Source organism: Hibiscus syriacus, unplaced genomic scaffold (assembly GCF_006381635.1).
Source record: "Hibiscus syriacus cultivar Baekdansim isolate YM2019G1 unplaced genomic scaffold, ASM638163v2 tig00110264_pilon, whole genome shotgun sequence".
Classification (NCBI taxonomy): domain Eukaryota; kingdom Viridiplantae; phylum Streptophyta; class Magnoliopsida; order Malvales; family Malvaceae; genus Hibiscus; species Hibiscus syriacus.
The window spans coordinates 209,317-231,380 of record NW_024062653.1 but is presented as its reverse complement, the minus strand read 5'-3'; the positions used below and the strand labels follow the sequence as shown (position 1 = coordinate 231,380).

The window sequence follows — 22,064 nt, the reverse complement described above, 5'->3', positions numbered from 1 at the left end:
TGCTTATTTCAAGAGGTCTGGTGTTAACGATTTTGTTATATTGTTGTTGTATGTGGATGACATGTTGGTTGCAGGACCCAACAAAGATCATTGAAGAATTGAAGGCACAACTGGCTAGGGAATTTGAAATGAAGGACTTGGGATCAGCAAACAAGATTCTAAGGATGTAAATTCACCGAGACAGAAGTAATAGGAAGATTTGGCTTTCACAAAAGAATTACTTGAAGAAAATCTTGTCACGATTTAGCATGCAAGATTGTAAGCCAATTTCTACCCCTCTTCCTATTAACTTCAAATTATCCTCCAGTATGAGTCCTAGCAGTGAAGAAGAGAGGATGAGATGTCTCGAGTACCGTATGCATCAGCAGTGGGAAGTTTAATGTTCGCTATGATATGCACAAGACCAGACATTGCACAAGCAGTGAGAGTGGTTAGTCGGTACATGGCGAATCCAAGCAAAGAGTATTGGAATATTGTAAAGAGGATCCTAAGATACATCAAGGGACCTCAAATGTTGCATTATGTTACGGAGGATCAAACTTACTAATCAATGGGTATGTAGATTCTGACTATGCAGGGGATTTGGATAAAAACAAATCTACTACAGGATATGTGTTCAAAGTTGCTGGTGGAGCTGTAAGCTGGGTTTCAAAATTACAGTCAGTTGTGGCTACGTCCACAACAGAGGCAGAATATGTAGCAGCTACACAAGCCAGTAAAAAAGCAATTTGGTTGAAGATGCTATTAGAGGAGCTTGGGCACAATCAAGAGTACGTCTCTCTGTTTTGTGGCAGTCAAAGCGCCTTGCATCTAGCAAGGAATCCAACATTTCATTCAAGGACTAAGCACATACGAGTTCAGTACCATTTCATTCGTGAAAAGGTGGAACAAGGAACGGTAGATATGCATAAGATCCATACCAAAGACAACTTAGCAGATTTCATGACGAAGGCAATCAATGTTGATAAATTTACCTGGTGTCGACCCTCCTGTGGCTTGTCAGAAACGCAAGAAACATGAAAGGTACAAGGTAGAAAGAATGGTGTGAAGATATGATTGTTCCAATCAAATCTTCAAGTGGGAGATTGTTGAAAATTGGCACACCAAATTGCATCAATTGTCAACATTATGGGTGGAAATTTGGTGGCATTAATGGGGTGGCAAAATTGGTCAAATTTGGCCACCAAATTGTTGAAAATTTTGGATGGTAAAACTATGCAATTAGTCATTGTAATTTAGGGTATTTACAAATTAGTCCTTAAAGCTTCAACTATAAATACCCTAGCTCATTTAGCTTCAAAACCATCCCAAAGCATTCTAGCTTTCTTCCAATACTAGAGAGAATTTAGAGAGTTTCTTGAGAGTTGTTTTCTCCTTTTTATCAAGAGAGAATTATCATTGTTTTCTCCTTGGTAGATCGAGAGAGGTTGTAATTCCTATTTTTCTCGTAGTGAAATTCTTCTACCGTTGCCCGTGGTTTTACCCTATATTATTTAGGGGTTTTCCACGTAAAATTTGTGTCTCTTTTATCTTCATTTTTATTTTCTCAAATTATCAGTTGCGATTTTGCTCTATCCGATAGCCGTCTTCCGCAACAAAAATTTGGGTTATCACGTCATAGTACGATTCACACCTTTGGGTTCACATGACAAATTGTAGTCAGTGATTTTATGAAAAATGATAATAATATTAAGGAAGATGATGAACACTGATCAATTCAACAAGAGAGAATTTGAAGAAGAAGAAAACCTCTTATGCTTTGTAAGATGATTTATATATGACCTAGAGTTCGTATTGAACCTAGGATCATGAATGTTATTACTAACATTCAATAAAAACTTTTGAGAATTAATAAGAGAACTATCCTAGTTCCTTTTTTCTAAATTCCTAGAAGACTATCATACAATTTATAGTTTTTACTGGTATTAATTTATGTTGATTATTTGGAGATGAGTCGTTTACATTAATGTAGAATTATTATAGGATATAATTACTCTGTAACATAGCTCCATAAATATTTATTTATCTTATTTGTTATTCATCGTATAATTAATTTAAATAGAAATATATAACACGAATTAAGTTACTTTAGTAGTCAAAGGGAAGATTATTTTCCTTATAAATCTCGAGTTTAAGCATATTGTATGTTAGACACGTATATCAAATTTTAAATACTTATTTTTTAGTTAGTGTTTATTCGAAAATATCATTAAAATTTAATTGAACACATTAGATAAACACATTAATTATTTGAAAGTTACTTTGAAATTGATGAATTTTATTGATAGGAATCATAGATGACGTGATAAGCCAATTCATTCCATTAATTTATTCTTAAGATGGGATTGGATAGATAAATCAATAATGACATTAATAGTGAGTTGAGCAGGGCAATGAGGTGGTCGGAAAGCCAATGGCCCAGCAGCATAGATCACAACATCATAATCCTTCCTATGCAGCCTCTTGCTCTGGTAACGAAGTGGCGAGCCGAGGAGACTATTGTTGACATTTGAAATCACGTTGCAGCTCACGAGAGGCGATCCGACGAGATTGACAACACAAGATTGGAGAGGATGGTCCAAGAGAGAGTGACTCATTTCGTACCCTTGGAACTCAGCAAAGAAGTAATCCTTGGGGTCCGTTTCAAACGCCTTGTAGAAGTTGACCTGCCCCCTTTGATTCTTGCAGACTGCACTAACTTTAGCTGAGGCGATCGGTTCGGCTTTTGACAACGACACCGATCCATAACTATCACTGCTTTGGCAGTACACCATTTCTTGGCGATTTTATCGAAAATCACACTGACAGAAAATAATTATCTGTTAAATATTATTTCATCAAATTTTACCGATCTAGCATCTTTTTTGACAAAGCGTGGATTGTCATCCGCGCCTTTGCAGGGTTTCGCCCGAGCTGCCATCCGCGCCTTAACATTTTAAAAATTTTAAAAATAAAACTATAAAGACTAACATCATAATTTAATATATATTAATTTCATGAGTTGAAGAGTTTAATGGGGTTAGCTTATATAAACATATTAGAGTGTTTAAGTTATATTTCTTGACAATGTGAGATAAAAACTAAAAAATGTATTTCCATGAGTTGTACATGATAATAAGAGAAATTAACGAGCACCCTCTTCACAACAATATTGATTAATTGATTTGCACGCTTTCATCAACCCTAATGTATTCACTATTTAAATAATTTTTGGACCCGTTTTTACAGTTGTCTCTCCATTCAGCAATATATAGTTTTTGTAACGGATATGGTATTTTTTGTTAGATATGAAAATCCTACAGAGTGTTTGAAATTTTGCCTGTATTTGATTTATTGTAGTTGCATAAGTGGAAGTGAAACGAGGGGAGTTGGAATTATAAATGTATTATTGCGAAATATAAACATTAGTTCCGACTAAGAAATAAATAAATAAAAATAAAATAAGATTTGATTGTGTCATGTAAGAATTATTTTCTTAGAAATAAAATCGTCTTAATTAGTATAATTCTTAAAATAGGTGTTATCCCTTGATATTAACGTGATCATTCGTAATTTATACATTCAAATTTGAAGTTGAAATTATCAGAATTACTCTTTTCGAAAACTTTGAGGAGAAATGAGAATAATAAAGAACTCTTTAAAAGAATTGTAATTTGAACAACTGAAAATGAACACAAAAACTCCCTTAAGAATATTGAATTTTTTTCTAAAAATATTATACGTGCGTTGTACATGTTAAACCATAAACCGAACATCGATCAATAATATTAACATGAATATGTGAAAGATATGTCCATCAATACTTAATAAATAAATAATAATAATATATGAACTATTTTTTTTACGTAAATTTTGCTTTATATTCTTAATATTTCTAACTAAAGATAATGTAAATACATATAAATATGTCCATGAACAAATACACCTTTTAGCTTTTATTCCACATCGCCAAGAAACATAATCTAAACACTCCAATATCCTATATAAGCTAATTCCATTAAGCTTTTCAACTCTTAGAATTATTATGTATTAAATTATGATGTTAGTCCCGATAGTTTTAATTTTTTAATTTTTAAAATGCTAAAGCGCGGATGGCGATCCGCGCCTGTCCTTACGTGATGCCAGCTCGGATAAGGCGTGGATGACCATCCGCGACTTTCATAACGTGGCGTCAGCTCGGACAAATCCGCGCCTTGTCAGAAAGGGTGCTAGATCGATAAAATTTATCGAAACGGTGCCTGACATGTAAGGTGATGTTTTGGTAAAATCGCTCCATTCCTTCGATGACTACCTCTGTTTTCTTCTCTTGTGGGACGGTTCGTATGCCAGTAAGGCTAGGCTAATGGGAGCAGCAACAGTGATGAGAGGCAAACTGCTAAGTGAGTGCCAGGCATTTTTGAGGGGAAAACTTGGGGAAAACAAGGTTGTAAAAATTGTGGGATGGAAATGCACTTCATGGAATGGTATTATATACAAGATGAGGAATGTTTTGAAACATCGATAGACGTGGAGGCTACTATGTCCAAGCACAGTCCACATATTTTTATTTTTCTTTTGTATTCATTTACGTGATGGCCATTTTTGTGTTAACAATGAAGTTGGAATAATAAAAAAAATGGGCAAGGAGATTCTGTTTGTTGGGTCTCTCTGGCTTTTGATTATGGCTTTAAACTTCATATATCCCAGTGGCTTATCCATGGGATTGGTCACATTTTCAAGTTCCTGGACAACAACGAACTTTGTTCATATAGGAGTTGAAGTTTTTAAAATGTTAAAATAGAACTAAACACAAATCGAATTATCTGTCTAAATTTAAAGATTCATGCGATATTGGGACATGGATGACAAAAAAGCATTACATGAAACAATGGATTCTCAAACTATTATTCAAAGCTCCGCAGCATTTAACCAAAGGAAACAGTCATAAAATGTCGAAGGATCGACACAAACTATTCATATAACTCCCAACCAAAATCTGTCGAAGCATCTGATCGACCCTCTGATACGAAAAGCGAGAAGCAAATTTTTTGATTTCGGATTTCATGCAACAGCTCCGTCGTGGAGAAGCATCTGATCAAAGTGCCACACCCCTGAATATACTATTATCGGACGACAAAAGTAAGTTTACAGGAGTAGAGCATATCGTGAGCCGACAACAAAGAGAAGTTTGGATTCATACCATGTCCTTTGCCAACCCTTCTCAGATGAGCCTCATATTCCGAGATTTTCTTGATGGCCTCCACCTGCAGAGAAAGGAAACAGGGATCATGACCATCTGTTGTAATTTTGGAAAACCTAAATGAAAAAGGCTTAAGCTTTGTATGCTTACCTGCTCAACTAAGAACTCGCCTTCCACGAAACTGCACATCATGGTTCCGCTCAGTCACCTGTTTGAGCAAAACAGAAAGACCTTAGACTTTATTAACCATGTTGGAAATCTAAAGGCTCAACTGCGTGCAATACGGAATAGGACAGTCTTACAGTGTGCAAGTTCAAGAGCTTTTCATTCGTTAGTTTCTCCAGCGACAATTCAAGCTCCATTGCTGCACCAAGGAATTAAAATTTGATAAAAACAGCGAAATGATATATCTCACAATATCCAAACGATCCATGGAACTAACAACAAGTGAACGTTGAAGCAACATGAATCTGTACTTCATTTCTTTGTTTTATGTGTATGCAAAATATCAGCGAGTAAAGGCAGTCAAACCCACTTATCAGACACATCATACATATAATTTCAACTCACCATATAATGCATCTCCTTTTTCTACATGATCAAACTCAGAATAGGGCATCAATATCGACTGCAGCTTCACTTTTCCACCCCGTTTGTTCTGCGAGTTAGTAAACGACGTCGAATAAGGAAAACAATTAACAGGATTACATGATAAAGAATAATAACAGCAACAACATAGCTGAACCTGGTATTCCATCAATTTCTCAGCATGCTCTCTCTCTTCTAAGCTACATTCCTTAAAGAACCTATACAAACAAAAACCTAGTTAGCTCAGCTTCACCTAAAAGGTACCAAAAACGAGAATTTCAACAAGAATTACTTGGCAAGACCCTTGAGAGCAACGTTGTCCCTATCGAAGTAGGCGAACATGGCATGGTACACATAGGATGTTGAAAATATTGGCAGTCGGTGGCTGTTAAAATTGAATTCAAATGGGGTTGTTATTGAATTCAAATGGGCTGCTTAGAATTCAAAGGTAGGCTGCCTAATTGTGTTGAAAATGGTAATAGTTAAATCATACAATTAATCATTGCACTTTAGGATATTTACAAGATTAATCCTTAAGCTTCAACTATAAATATCCTAACTCATTTAGCTTCAAAATCATTCCAAATCATTTCTTTTTCCCAATACTAGAGAACTTTCTTGTGAGTTGTGAGTGTTTTGTAAACACCTGTATTTTTTTCTCTTCAGTAAAAGATCTGCAGCAGTCCAGAGACGTAGGCAAAATTGGTTGAACTCCGTTATCAATTTCGGGTATTATTTTTCCGCTTTTATTTCGCATTCTCACTAATCTGGTTATAGGGAAATTACTTGTTTATTTCCCAACAACTGGTATTAGAGCTTTTGGTGGTGAATTTTGCTGGTTTTTTCTGCGAGGTTACTATTCATTACTATTCATGTGAATAGTAAATTTCGTGAATAGTAAAATTTGTCGGCGATACGAATTTGTCGACGGAGGTGTTCTAATACATGACGGTTCGCAGAAATTGTCAGAAACGATCCAAAGAAGCCAGATTCGAGTGGGAGCGATGGCTGCAGACGAAGGGAAGGTGAAAATTGAAAAGTTCGATGGTGTGAACTCTGATTTTTGGAAGATGTATATTGAAGATTTTCTGTACCAGAAAAATCTATATCAATCTCTCTCAGGAAAACAACCAGAGGGCATGAAGAATGAAGACTGGCTTTTCTCGATAGACAAGCCCTCGGAGTTATCCGACTGACGTTGTCCCGAAATGTTGCATTTAACATAGCAAAGGAAAAGACCAGGACGAGTCTTATGGCGGCTCTCTCCAGTATGTATGAGAAGCTATCAGCCTAAAAAAAGTTCACTTGATGAGGCGATTATTCAATTTGCGAATGGTGGAAGGGGCATCAGTGGCTCAACACCTAAATGAACTCAACACAATCACAACCCAGTTGAGTTCCGTGGAAATTGAATTCGATGATGAAGTTCGAGCTTTAATTCTCTTATCATCTCTACCGGACAGTTGGAATGCTACTGTTACAAGAGTCAACAGCTCGTCGGAAAACAACAAATTAAAATTCGACGATGTTCGGGATCTGGTATTGAGTGAAGATATTCAACGGAGAGAATCAAGTGAAGCATCAAGCTCTTCAGCCTTGCACACGGAGTCTAGAGGGAGAACTTCAGAAAGAAATTCAAATCGTGGCAGATCGAAATCCAGAAAGGGAAAATCAAGAACGGGAAAGAAAGATTTTACCTGTTATAATTACGGCAAAAAGGGCCACTTTAAAAGAGATTGTCGAGCACCGAAGAAAAATACCGGCGCACAGGAATCTGCCAACGTGACAGAGGAGACAGGTGATGCCATGATTCTAAGCGTCAACAGTCCGATTGAATCATGGATCTTGGATTCATGGGCATCTTTCCACTCCACCCCATGCCAAGAAATCATGGAGAACTATGTTAGTGTTTATTTTGGGAAAGTTCATCTAGCTGATGATGAAACCTTGAAGATCGTCGGAAAAGGAGACATCCGATTAAAGTTGCCAAACCAGACCATATGGAAGCTGAAAGGAGTGAGACATATTCCTGGCCTCAAAAGAAATTTGATTTCTGTAAGACAGCTTGATGGAGAAGGATATAGTACAACCTTTTCAAGCAGTGAATGGAAGATTACCAGAGGAGCACTCGTCATTGCTCATGGTAAGAAGACTGATACTCTCTATGTAACTCAAACTTAGAGAATATCATTGCAGTAGCAGATGCTGATGGAAAATCAAACCTATGGCACCAAAGACTTGGCCATATGAGCGAGAAAGGGATGAAGACACTTTTGTCCAAAGGGAAGTTGTCGGATCTAAAGAGTGTAAATGTTGGACTATGCGAGGATTGCATCTTGGTATATAAAAGAAAGTCAGTTTTGCAAAGATTGGCAAGACACCCAAGGTAGAAAAGTTAGAGTTGGTTCATACTGATGTATGGGGACCATCTCCAGTTCCATCTCTTGCAGGCTCACTATATTATGTCACCTTCATATATGATTCTACAAGAAATGTGGGTTTATTTTCTGAAGAAGAAATCAGAAGTTTTTGATACCTTCAGAAAATGGAAGGCCATGGTGGAAAATGAGACTAGTTTGAAAGTCAAGCGGTTGAGGTCTGATAATGGAGGAGAGTACAGAAATAGTAGAATTCAGAGATTTCTGTGCAAACAATGGAATCAAGATGAAGACAACAGTTCCCATGACACCGCAGCAGAATGGCGTAGCAGAGCGCATGAATAGAACTCTGAATGAACGTGCCAGAAGTAAGAGGATACATGCTAGATTGCCCAAATTTTTATGGGCTGAAGCTATCAACACTGCAGCTTACCTGATCAACCATGGGCCCTCAGTTCCCTTGGATGGTGGAATACCAGAGGAAGTTTGAAGCAAGAAAGAAATAAACCTTTCACACTTAAGAGTGTTTGGTTGTATTTCTTATGTACACATAGATTCTGCTGAAAGAAGTAAACTTGACGCCAAGTCCAACAAATGTGTCTTTGTTGGTTATGGTGGTGATGAATTCGGTTACCGATTTGGGACTACGAAAATCGAAAGATCATCAGAAGCAGAGATGTCATTTTCAATGAGAATGTGATGTACAAAGACAAGTCAACCATCAAGTAACTCCAATACTGAAGTTGAAACAAAGGAATTTTATGAGTTCGAGGAGATTTCTGGAAATGATGTTCAGATCATTCCTGAAGTAGTTCAAGAAGAACCAAGCACACCGGAATTGAGACGCTCATCCAGAATTCATAAACCAACCCAGCATTATTCGCCTTCTTTGCACTACTTGCTGCTGACTGACAATGATGAACCAGAGTGCTATGATGAAGCAATGCAGGTGGAGGATTCAGTCAAGTGGGAGTCTTCCATGAAAGATGAGATGACTCGCTTATGTCAAATCAGACGTGGAAATTAATTGAATTACCACCAGACAAGAAAGCGCTTCATAAAAAGTGGATTTATATGATCAAAGAAGAGCATGATGAGAGCAAACACTACAAAGCAAGATTGGTTGTCAAAGGTTTTAAGCAAAAAGAAGGTATTGACTACAATGAAATTTTCTCTCCAGTTGTGAAACTGTCTACAATCAGACTGGTGTTGAAAATTGTAGCTGCAGAGAATCTACATCTTGAGCAATTAGATGTGAAGATAGCTTTCCTTCATGGTGATTTGGAGGAAGAAATCTATATAAGGCAGTCAGAAGGCTTCATAGAGGCAGACAAGAAAAACCTTCTATGTAGGTTAAAGAAGAGCTTGTATGGTTTAAAACAAGCTCCTAGACAGTGGTACAAGAAGTTCGATAGTTTCATGAGTAGCAGTGGTTTTACCAGATGCCAAGCAGATCATTGTTGCTACATCAAGAAGTTCGACAGCAACTTCATTATTTTATTGTTGTACGTTGATGACATGCTTGTTGCAGGGTCAAACATGCAAGAGATTATAAACTTGAAGCAGAAATTGTCGAAGCAATTTGTAATGAAAGATCTGGGCGCTGCAAAGCAGATTCTTGGGATGAGGATCAAAAGAGACACAAAGTCGGGGTCTTTGATACTATCACAGGCTGAGTACATCAACAAAGTACTCTCCATGTTAAAGATACAAGATGATAAACCAATAACTACACCTTTAGGTGTTCATTTTAGACTCTCCAAAGAACAATCACCAAAGACGGAGGAAGAACGTGCACACATGGTGAATGTGTCATATGCCTCAATAATTGGAAGTCTGATGTATATCATGGTTTGTACTAGACCATATATTGCTCATGTAGTGGGAGCTGTTAGCAGGTACATGAATAATCCGGGCAAGGTACACTGGGAAACTGTCAAATGGATCCTCAGATATCTGTGGGGTACCACAAACAAATAACTTTATTTCAAAGGTAGAGATACGATATTGACAGGCTATGTAGATGCTGACTTAGCCGGAAATGTTGACATCAGAAGAAGCACTACAGGGTATGTCTATACTCTAGGAGGAACCGCAGTGAGTTGGGTTTCTCAACTACAGAAGATAGTTGCTCTCTCCACAACTGAAGTAGAATATGTTGCTGTTACGGAAGCCAGCAAGGAGATAGTTTGGCTCCAAAGTTTCTTGAAAGAGTTAGGCAAGAAACAAGAAAACAATGTCTTGTATTGCGACAATCAAAGTTCTATCTATCTAGCAAATAATCCGTCTTTTCATTCTAGGACTAAGTACATACAATTGTGATATCATTATATCCGGTCTCTTCTGGAAGATGGGATTTTGACACTTAAAAAGATTAGTGGAGCTCAAAATCCGGCAGACATGTTGACAAAGACGGTGATTACAGACAAACTGAAGTTGTGTTTAGCTTTAGTTGGCATACTATAGTAACAAGACCAGAAATGCTGCTGCATTGATCGAGGTGTTAAAATTGTGTTGAAAATGGTAATGGTTAAATCATACAATTAGTCATTGCACTTTAGGGTATTTACAAGATTAGTCTTTAAGCTTCAACTATAAATACCCTAACCCATTTAGTTTTAAAATCATCCCAAATCATTTATTTCTCCCAATACTAGAGAGCTTTCTTGTGAGTTGTGAGTGTTTTGTAAACACCTGTAAATTTTCTCTCTTCAGTAAAAGATCTACAGCAGTCCGAAGACGTAGACAAAATTGGCTAAACTCCGTTATCAATTTCAGGTATTATTTTCCGCTTTTATTTCGTATTCTCACTAATCTGGTTATATGAAAATTACTCATTTATTCATATAAACGTTGTATTCCACACTGTCATATTCCAAAAGAAATGCCCTCCAAAACATTAGAACATATACAAATCATGTAAGATTTGAGACCAAACATTAGAACATATACAAATCATGTAAGATTTAAGACCAAACATAAACACACATAAAAGAATCCATGGTAAAAGAAACAAAAATGCAGATCAAACCATAAAAAAGAACCATCCATTTTCAAGGATCCTAAAGCAGACACCATATGGAAATGTAAAAAAGAAACCTTTTCTAAACATAAAGATTGATTTAAAATCTGAACGAACAAGAACCCCACTTGATTTGTCCATTGATGGCAGCTTCACATTCATCCTTATGCTTCTGACGAGCCAAATACACCTGAGGTAGACACGGGACAAGATCAATTTCCTTCTTGACTTCCTCAAGGGGCTCGAAAATGACACCGGTAAGTGGTTGGCTGTTGACTCCTTTGGTAGCAGAAACAACGACAGAACCAGACCGAGACCTAGACATATTTTTTGGACAAGAAAGAGAGGAAAACATGGGAATCCGATGTTCCAATTGATGATTCTTCAACAAACAAAAAGCAGGGGAAGCTGTCAACAACATGGCTACAAGGGAAAAAAAAGATAAGCCTTTTGATGAAAAACAGAAGCTTTTAACAAACAATTGAAGGAGACGAAGATGTGGTGTGGGGGAAGGCGGATCAGCAGAGGAATAAAAAGGATGGGTAGGGATGGGTGTGACCATTGGATGGAAGACACGTGGAAGATGAAGATGAGTAGGTGGAAGTTGGGAGTGTGGCAGACTCGTGGATGTATCCCTTCTGTAATCCTAAAATAAGTTTCTTTATTTGCTACTTGTAATTATTTATCATTGATTCTCGATGTTTTTTTGTCTTTATGCCCCATAAAGGGGACGAAGTAGATAAGAAAGAAAGAAAATTGTTAATAATAGAATTTTCTTTTTTTCTTTCTTTTTGTAATTTTTTCTTTTTCAATTAAAATTTTAATTAAAAATTGTTCTTTTATTTGTGGTCATGTATTAAATACAATGTCTAAACGAACATAAACACTATAAATACATACTCTTATCGTAAAAGATATCACATCGGATTATTCAATTTGGTGCTTTAGATGTATCTACATCAAACTAATCCGAACGTTTAACAAAATATTCGTAAATCATTTGACGGAAATTTTTTATGTTCATTTATCTATTAATTGAATAAATATGAAGATTTTACATTCATTTAATTAAACAAACGATCAGAAATGAATGGTCCATTCGTTCATTTACGTTCATGGACGTTTAGTAATCTGTTCATTTATGTTAATTTATTTAAGTTCGCTTATGTTCGTTTATTTATGTTCTCTCATTTATATTCAGTCAAACCTTCAAATTCGTTTAAAACATTAAGACCTAATAAGTTTTAATGTTAAATCCATTAATATTTTAAAATCTAGTTAACTTTAAACCCAAATAAAAAAAATACTGAAATCAATTAAAAATATATAAACCGTAGAATTATTTAAAAATAAAAAAATTCTTCTCAAATATAAATCCAATTAATTTTATTTTTGTTCATTTATGTTAGATTGTTTGTGCTCGTTTATCATTTTAACGAATAAACATGAACGAACACGAAAAAATTACATTCCTTAATGAACAAACACGAACAAAAATTTTGTTTGTTTAGTTGTTCGTATTCGTTCGTTTGTTTGATTAAAGCAAAACAAACAAAATAAATATACCCTCATTCATGTTCGTTGGATTCTTTACAAACTTACCTACAATGAATTAATCAACCTTTAAAAAGATGACAGAAATACCACCACCATCAGATCAACTAAAATTTCAATCCATTCCATTCCCATCTCTCTTACCACGCCACATGATTGTCAAAAGTACGGCATGGGCTATTCTTTTGGACTATTTTATTAAGGCCTTTTGTATGCTCTGACATCACTTCCACATTCAATTTTAGGCCCAATAATAAATGATTAATTGTTTTTGGAGTTTATGTTTTATGTATTGATAATTAACTATGAGATTTTTTTATAAATTATTAATGAATTAAATGATGTCATTTTATTAAAATAAAATTTTTATTGAGATGAAATTATTTGATTTATCAATTATATATAAGAAAATAACATTTGAAAATATTTTGGAAACAGAAGTATATTATTAAAAATCTTAAATATGCTTCCTAAGAATGATTAAGAATATTAATTAAGTGTAGTTATTAGAATAATAACATTTTATTGCTTAACGTTTTCCATAACACTTATTAGCAAAATCCTAAAATATGTTATTTCCCGATTTGTTTTGTTCTAGGATTCCTCTGCGTTCTATCCGTGATGGCTATCTTTATCGATTTCAATCACTTGTTCCTCCATCCTTTCGATACGTCTGGGGTGATTCTAGTTTCTCATCAGTTTTCTAGAATCGAAAACTGCAACATATGGAGTAGATCAATAAAGATTATGCTCTTAGCCAAGTATAAGTTGGATTTCATTGATGGAGCTTTGAAGAAGGAAAATTATGAGGAATCGTTGCACTCACAATGGGGGAGGTGTAACTCCATTGTTTTGTCGTGGATTCTCAACTCAGTTAGTAAGAAGCTCTCGACTGGGATAGTTTTTGCTACGAATGCTGCACTTGTTAGGAATGATCTTCGAGATAGAGTTGATAAAGTGGATGGATTAAGAATATTTTTTCTTCATCGGGAGATTGCGACATTACATCGAGGTGAGATGACGACTTCTGCCTACTTTACGCGTCTCATATTGTTGTGGGATGAAGATCATTCTTTGGTTACTTTTCCTTTTTGTGAGTGTGACATTTCTCAATAAAATCCGAAACATTTGATTCAATAAAATTTGTTCCAGTTCTTGATGGGCCTCGACGAAGCCTATTCAGTGATCCGTAGTCAGATCATTCTCATACAATCATTGCCGATAATTAATCAGACATACTCGATGATTGTGTAGGATGAGTCACAACGAGTTTAGTTGTCTGGAATGGTGTCATTTTGAGATAGTGGTACAATGTTCTCCTCTGTTCTAGGGAATTCTGATCGCAAGTGTTTTAATGGTGTTTTTAGTTACTGCAAGGTTAAAGATCATCAATGAGAAAGTTGTTACAGACTCATTGGGTACCTTACTGATTTCAAGTTTACAAAAAAGAAAGGCTGAGTGCTTATAGCTGCCAATACCAAAGCTGTTGAGAATCTTGTTGTTGAGGCACATGAGGTTGGCTTGGGCTTTGGTTCGATTGGTTCCTCAATTGCACCACTTCTCACCCAAGTTGTTGGGAAATAAAAGAGTAATTTTCCTATAACCAGATTAGTGAGAATGCGAAATAAAAGCGGAAAAATAATACTCGAAATTGATAACGGAGTTCAACCAATTTTGCTTACGTCTCCGGACTACTGTAGATCTTTTACTAAAGAGAGAAAATTTACAGGTGTTTACAAAACACTCACTACTCATAAGAGAACTCTCTAAACTCTTTAGTATTGGGAGAAATAAATGATTTTTGGGATGATTTTTAAGCTAACTGGAATAGAGTATTTATAGTTGAAGCTTGAGGACTAATCTTATAAATACCCTAAAATTTAATGACTCAATTTGGTGATTAACCCTTGCCCAAATTCAACAAAATGGGCTGCCTAACTTTGAAATCAAAGTAGCCCCCATTTATTAAAAGCAACCCCTATTTATTCAAAGTGGCCAGTGGCTTTGATTTTCAACAATCTCTCACTTGAAGACTGATTTTAATATGTCATCACACCTCGATCAATGCAACAACATTTCTGGTCTTGTTATTCTAGCAAGCCAACTGAAGCTGAACACAACTTCAGTTTTTCCGTAGTCACTGTCTTTGTCAACATGTCTGCCGAATTTTGAGCTCCACTAATCTTTTCAAGTTTCAAAATCCAATCTTCCAGAAGAGACCAGATAAAATGATATCTCAATTATATGTTCTTCGTTCTGAAATGAAAAGACGGATTCTTCGCTAGATGAATAACACTTTGATTGTCGCAATACAAGACATTGTTTTATTGTTTCTTGCCTAACTCTTCCAAGAAACTTTGGAGCCAGAACATCTCCTTGCTGGCTTTCGTAACAGCGACATATTCTGCTTCAGTTGTGGAGAGAGCAACTATCTTCTGTAGTTGAGAAACCCAACTCACTGCAGTTCCTCCTAGAGTATAGACATACCCTATAGTGCTCCTTCTGATGTCAACATTTCCGGCTAAGTCAACATCTACATAGCCTGTCAATATCGTATCTCCATCTTTGAAACAAAGTGCTTTATTTGTAGTACCCCGCAGATATATGAGGATCCATTTGACTACTTCCCAGTGTACCTTGCCTAGATTATTCATGTACCTGCTAACAGCTCCTACTGCATGAGCAATATCTGGTCTGGTATAAACCATGGCATACATCAGACTTCCAATTGCTGAGGCATACGACACCTTCACCATTTGTGCACGTTCTTCCTCCGTCTTTGGTGACTGTTCTTTGGAGAGTCTAAAATGAACACCTAAAGGTGTACTTATTGGTTTAGCATCTTGCATGTTGAACCTGGAGAGTACTTTGTTAATGTACTCAGCCCGTGATAATATCAAAGTCCCCGACTTTGTGTCTCTCTTGATCCTCATCCCAAGAATCTGCTTTGCAGTGCCCAGATCTTTCATTGTAAAATGCTTCGACAATTTTTGCTTCAAGTTTATAATCTCTTGCATGTCTGATCCTGCAACGAGCATGTCATCAACGTACAACAATAAAATAATTAATATGTTGTCGAACCTCTTGATGTAACAATAATGATCTGCTTGGCATTTGGTAAAACCACTGCTACTCATGAAACTATGGAACTTCTTGTACCACTGTCTAGGAGCTTGTTTTAAACCATACAAGCTCTTCTTTAACCTGCATACCAGGTTTTTCTTGGATGCCACTATGAAGCCTTCTGGCTGCCTTATATAGATTTCTTCCTCCAAATCACCATGAAGGAAAGCTGTCTTTACATCTAACTGCTTAAGATGTAGATTTTCCGTTGCTACAATTTTCAATACCAATCTGATTGTAGACAATTTCACTACTGGAGAAAAAATTTCATTGTAATCAATACATTTTTTTGCTAAAAACCTTTGACAACCAATCTCTCTTTGTAGCGTTTGCTCCCATCGTGCTCTTCTTTGATCTTGTAAATCCACTTGTTGTGGAGCGCTTTCTTGCCTGGTGGTAATTCAGCTAATTCCCACCTCTGATTTGACATAAGCGAGTCCATCTTATCTTTCATGGAAGACTCCCACTTGATTGAATCCTCCACTTGTATTGCTTCATCATAGCACTCTGGTTCACCATTGTCAGTCGGCAACAAGTAATGCAAAAAAGGAGAATACCGCTGGGTTGGTTTAAGAATTCTGGAGGAGCGTCTCAGTTATGGTGTGTGTGGTTCTTCTTGAACTGCTTCAGGATTGATCTGAACATCATTTCCAGAAATCTCCTCAAACTCAGCAAATTCCTTTGTTTCAGCTTTGGTATTGGATCTACTTGATTCAATGATTGCCCTGTCTTTGTACATCACATTCTCATTGAAAATGACATCTCTGCTTCTGATGATCTTCCGATTTTCATAGTCCCAAAACCGGTAACCGAACTCATCACCGCCATAACCAACAAAGGCACATTTGTTGTAATTAACATTAAGTTTACTTCTTTTAGCAGAGTCTATGTGTACATAAGAAATACAACCAAACACTCTTAAGTGTGAAAGGTTTATTTCTTTCTTGCTCCAAACTTCCTCTGGTATTCTTCCATCCAAAGGAACTGAGGGCCCATGGTTGATCAGGTAAGTTACAATGTTGATAGCTTCAGCCCATAGAAATTTGGGCAATCCGACATGTATCCTCATGCTTCTGGCACGTTCATTCAGAGTTATGTTCATGCGCTCTGCTACACCATTCTGCTGCGGTGTCATGGGAACTGTTGTCTCCATCTTGATCCCATTATTTGCGTAGAAATCTCTGAATCTACTGTTTCTATACTGTCCTCCATTATTAGACCTCAATCGCTTGACTTTCAAACCAATATCATTTTCCACCATGGCCTTCCATTTTTTGAAGGTATCAAAGACTTCTGATTTCTTCTTCAGAAAATAAATCCACACCTTCCTTGTTGAATCATCGATGAAGGCGACATAATATAATGAGCCTGCAAGAGATGAAAGTGGAGATGATCCCCATACATCAGTATGAACCAACTTTAACTTTTCTGCCTTTGGTGTCTTATCAATCTTTGCAAAACTGACTTTCTTTTGTTTGCCAAAGATGCAATCTTCACATAGTTCGACATCTACATTCTTTAGATACGGTAGCTTCCCTTTTGACAAAAGCATCTTCATCCCTTTCTCGCTCATATGGCCATGCCTTTGGTGCCATAGGTTTGATTTTCCATCAACATCTGCGGTTGTAATGATATTCTCTAAATTTGAGGTTACATAGAGAGTACCAGTCTTCTTACCACGAGTAATGATGAGTGCTCCTTTAGTAATCTTCTATTCACAGCCTGAAAAGGTTGTACTATATCATTCTCCATCAAGCTATCCTATAGAAATCAAATTTCTTTTGAGGCCAGGAATATGTCTCACTCCTGTCAGCTTCTAGGTGGTCTGGTTTGGCAACTTTAATCGGATGTCTCATTTTTTGACGATCTTCAAGGTTTCATCATCAACTAAATGAACCTTCCCAAAATCACCACTGACATAGTTCTCCATGATTTCTTGGCATGGGGTAGAGTGGAAAGATGCCCCTGAATCCAAGATCCATGATCTAATCATACTGTTGACGCTTAGAATCATGGCATCACCTATCTCCTCTGTCACGTTGGCAGATTCCTGTGCGCCTGTATTTTTTTTCGGTGATCGACAATCTCTTTTAAAATGGCCCTTTTTTGCCGCAATTATAACAGGTAAAATCTTTCTTTCCCGTTCTTGATTTTCCCCTTCTGAATTTCGATCTGCCACGATTTGAATTTCTTTATGAAGTTCTCCCTCTAGACTCCGTGTGCAAGGCTGAAGAGCTTGATGCTTCACCCGATTCTCTCCATCGAATTTCTTCACCCAATACCAGATCCCGAACATAGTCAAATTTTAATTTGTTGTTTCCTGACGAGCTGCTGAGTGCTGTAACAGTAGCATTCCAACTGTCTGGTAGAGATGATAAGAGAATTAAAGCTCGAACTTCATCATCGAATTCAATTTCCACGGAACACAAATGGGTTGTGATTGTGTTGAGTTCATTTAGGTGTTGAACCACTGATGCCCTTTCCGCTATCCGCAAATTAAGTAATCGCCTCATCAAGTGAACTTTGTTTGAGGCCGATGGCTTCTCATATATATTGGAGAGAGCCGTTCATTTAGGTGTTGAACCAGTGATGCCCTTTCCGCCATTCGCAAATTGAATAATCGCCTCATTAAGTAAACTTTGTTTGAGGCCGATAGCTTCTCATACATACTGGAGAGAGCCGCCATAAGACCCGCCGTGGTCTTTTCCTTTGCTATGTTGAATGCAACATTTCGGGACATATTCAGTCGGATAACTCCGAGGGCTTGTCTGTCGAGAAAAACCCAGTCTTCAATCTTCGTGCCCTTTGGTTGCTTTCCTGAGAAAGGTTGATATAGATTTTTCTGGTATATAAAATATTCAATCTGCATCTTCCAAAAGTCAAAGTCCGCACCATCAAACTTTTCAATTTTCAACTTCCCTTTGTCTGCAGCCATCGCTCCCACTCGAATCTGGCTTCTTTAGATCGTTTCTGACAATTTCTGCGAACCGCCGTGTATTATAACATCTCCGTCGATAAACTCGTATCGCCGACAAAATTTTTACTATTCACGAAATTCACTATTCATGTGAATAGTAATGAATAGTAATATCGCAAAAAATTGACAAAATTCATAACCAAATGCTCTGATTACCAGTTGTTGGGAAATAAATGAGTAATTTCCCTATAACCATATTAGTGATAATGCGAAATAAAAGCGGAAAAATAATACCCGAAATTGATAACGGAGTTCAACCAATTTTGCTTACGTCTCCAGACTGCTGCAGATCTTTTACTAAAGAGAGAAAATTTACAGGTGTTTACAAAACACTCACTACTCACAAGAGAACTCTCTAAACTCTTTAGTATTGGGAGAAAAAAACGATTTTTGGGATGATTTTTAAGCTAAATGGGATAAGGTATTTATAGTTGAAGCTTGAGGACTAATCTTGTAAATATCCTAAAATTCAATGACTCAATTTGGTGATTAACCCTTGCTCAAATTCAACAAAATGGGTTGCCTAACTTTGAAATCAAAGCAGCCCCCATTTATTCAAAGCAGTCAGTGGCTTTGATTATCAACACAAGAGCAGTATAATCAGATCATGACTCTTCTGAAAAAGAACTCGACTATTGATTTCTCTGTTCATATGGCAGGTTCTGTTTATCACTGCTTTGTTGCTTCTGAAAAATGATCCTCACTGAATTTTGGATACGGGTACAACAGACCGCATGGTGTCTTACTTACAGAGCTTCGAATCTTTTCTTTCATGTGTTTCTAATTCTAGATTTGTCCACTTACCGAATGGTAATAATGTTCCTGTTAATTTAGTAGGTTCTTTTGCACTTAGCTCTTATCATTCAATTACAAATGTTCTTTCTGTACCTAACTTTAATCATAATCTTCTCTCAATGTCAAAATTAACTCAAAATTTACATTGTTCAATTATTTTTTTCTCCTGATTTATGCATTTTGCAGGATCTCTCTAATGGAAGGATGAAGGGGATTGGTAGAGAATCACAAGAGTTGCACCTGTTTGATTCTTCATGTTTTACTTATGGTTTGTCATTTCCTATTTCTTGTAATTCATTTGTTACACACGTTTTTTTTTGTCTTGATCATTTTCATGTACAATGTATGTCAAGTATTCAAGACAATAATACTAGTCTTTGCCATGCTTGATTGGGATATGTTTCTTCTCCAAAGTTACATAAGATACTTTTCTAAAAACTCTCTTTTTCTAATAAACTTGTGCATGATTGTGTTGTTTTCCCATTAGCTAAATAGTATAGGTTACCCTTTTCTATTAGCACTTCTAAATTCAGTAAGCCTTTTACGTTAGTTCATCTTGATCTTTGGGGACCCTATAGGATATCAACCCATAGTGGACATTGGTCCTTTCTCACTATCGTGGATGATTTTTCTCGCATGACATGGGTGTACTTGTTGAAGCATAAAAGTAAAGTCGTCATTTACTTCAAACAATTTCTAACCCTTGTTTAAACTCAATTCTCTACTATCATTAAATGTGTATGGAGTTACAATGGCTTTGAATTTTTTTAATTCAGAGCGTTTTGTCTAGTTTACCTCATTGGAACTCCATCAAAGCTCATGAGTTCGTACTCCACAACAGAATGGAGTAGCCGAAAGATAATATAGACATATACTTGAAGTAGCTAGAGCACTTAGATTCCATTCCAAAGTTCATATTAAGTTTGGGGATGCATTAAAACAACTTGTTATCTCATCAATAGGCTTCTATCTTCTATTTTGTTTGATAAAAGTCCTTTTGAAGTTGTCTATGGACACCCTCTTGATCTTTCACACCTCAAAATTATTGATTGTTTGTGTTATGCCACTAACACCAATTTTAAAGAAAATTTACCCCTAAAGCTATACCGTTAGTGTTCATGGGTTATTCCTCCAACCAAAAGGGTTGTCCTTTTTTATATCGATTTTAAACTTTTTTGTGTGAATAGGGATGTCGAACATGTATTTCTTTTCACTTTCCTGTTTTTAAAAATTCTGTTTTTTTATTCCTATTTAAAAAAATTTAATTCTCCGTTGTTGCTTACATCTGCCTAGAATTTTGATTTTTCAGCCTCCAATATTAATGTTTTTTCACCTGTTCAGAATTATGATTCTTTGCTTACTATTGTTGGTTCTTTACCATCCACTATTCCAGTTCATGCACATGTTGCTTCATTAAGTGCACTAAGTTCCTCTTGCACCAGTGTGCCAAATCCTAGTTCTGTCATTTGAAAATCTTTCAGAATGCCTAAACTACCAAATTGGTTAAATGACTGTGCGTTCCTGCTAATCCTCATCACCTTCAGGTCAATATCCTATTTCTGATTAGATTTCTTACTCTCATATACCTTATTCTACAAAACTGTTTCTTTCTTCCACTTCTTGTCTTGTTGAGCCTAAAACATATTCTGAAGCCATAAAAAATCCGGTCTGGATCAAGGCAATGGAAGAGGAAATTTAGGCTCTGTAGTCAAACAACATAGTCTTTCGTCCCTTTGCCTCCTGGCAAATTGCACATTGGCTACAAATGGGTTTTTAGGATTAAGTATAAAGCATCTGGTGAAGTTGAGAGATACAAAGCTTGTCTTGCAGCAAAAGGATACAGTCAAAAGAAATATGTTGATTATGTAGAAACTCTCTCCTATGGAAAAGTTGGTCACTATTAGGACGTTTTGGCTTTGGCTTCTATTTTTCAATGGCCTCTTTATCGATTGGACGTTTACAATTCTTGTTTTGCAAGGAGACTTGGTTGAGGAAGTATATATGGACTTTACCTAAAGGTATTTAAAAGAAGGGGGAGACCCAGGTGTGTAGGCTGCAAAAGTCCCTCTATGGATTAAAACAAGCTTCTAGACAATAGAATTTGAAATTGATAGAGCCTTAATTACTGCTGATTTTCAGTAGAACAAACATGATTATTCCCTTTTTACCAAGAAACAAGAAGTCAAGTTAGTCATCTTGCTCATATATGTTGCTGATTTAGTAATCATTGAAAATGTTGAAGTCTTGATTGAGGAATTGAAATATATCATAAATCATAACTTTGAGATAAAAGATTTAGGGGACTTGAAATATTTCCTAGGATTTGAAATTCTGAGACCCAAGGATAAAATACTGCTAAATTGATTGAAGATAGTGGGATAGGAGGAGCTAAACCTGCATCAACTCCTCTAAAACAAAATCAAAAGCTTACTTCTGCTGAGTATGATC

The 22,064-nt window shown here is 36.4% G+C and overlaps 2 protein-coding genes across 2 annotated transcripts; both read right to left on the bottom strand.

Annotated features, from left to right (window-relative positions):
- Window positions 1-2,315: 2,315 nt before the first annotated feature.
- On the bottom strand, window positions 2,316-4,394 carry LOC120115479 (non-classical arabinogalactan protein 30-like). Its single transcript, XM_039136193.1, is given in 3 exon segments — window positions 2,316-2,775; window positions 4,278-4,331; window positions 4,333-4,394. Coding segments are annotated over 3 exon segments (576 nt in total).
- Window positions 4,395-5,023: 629 nt separating this feature from the next.
- On the bottom strand, window positions 5,024-11,588 carry LOC120115478 (ferritin-3, chloroplastic-like). Its single transcript, XM_039136192.1, has 8 exons — window positions 11,296-11,588; window positions 6,060-6,152; window positions 5,925-5,985; window positions 5,750-5,837; window positions 5,447-5,543; window positions 5,330-5,360; window positions 5,180-5,243; window positions 5,024-5,090 (listed from the first exon to the last, which is right to left on the bottom strand). Exons 1-8 carry the CDS (start codon window positions 11,586-11,588, stop codon window positions 5,041-5,043), a joined length of 777 nt encoding a protein of 258 aa, XP_038992123.1. The 3' UTR covers window positions 5,024-5,040.
- Between the last annotated feature and the right edge of the window lie 10,476 nt (window positions 11,589-22,064).

What these genes read in the sequence shown, in the direction of transcription:
- LOC120115478 (XM_039136192.1), bottom strand. Translation starts at nt 11,588, where the DNA reads ATGTTGTTGACAGCTTCCCCTGCTTTTTGTTTGTTGAAGAATCATCAA. An exon ending in AAAAGGAGATGCATTATATG is followed by an intron (nt 5,544 to 5,749) that starts GTGAGTTGAAAT and finishes TCCTTGGTGCAG; the next exon opens with CAATGGAGCTTGAATTGTCG. An exon ending in AAGGGTTGGCAAAGGACATG is followed by an intron (nt 5,091 to 5,179) that starts GTATGAATCCAA and finishes TAGTATATTCAG; the next exon opens with GGGTGTGGCACTTTGATCAG.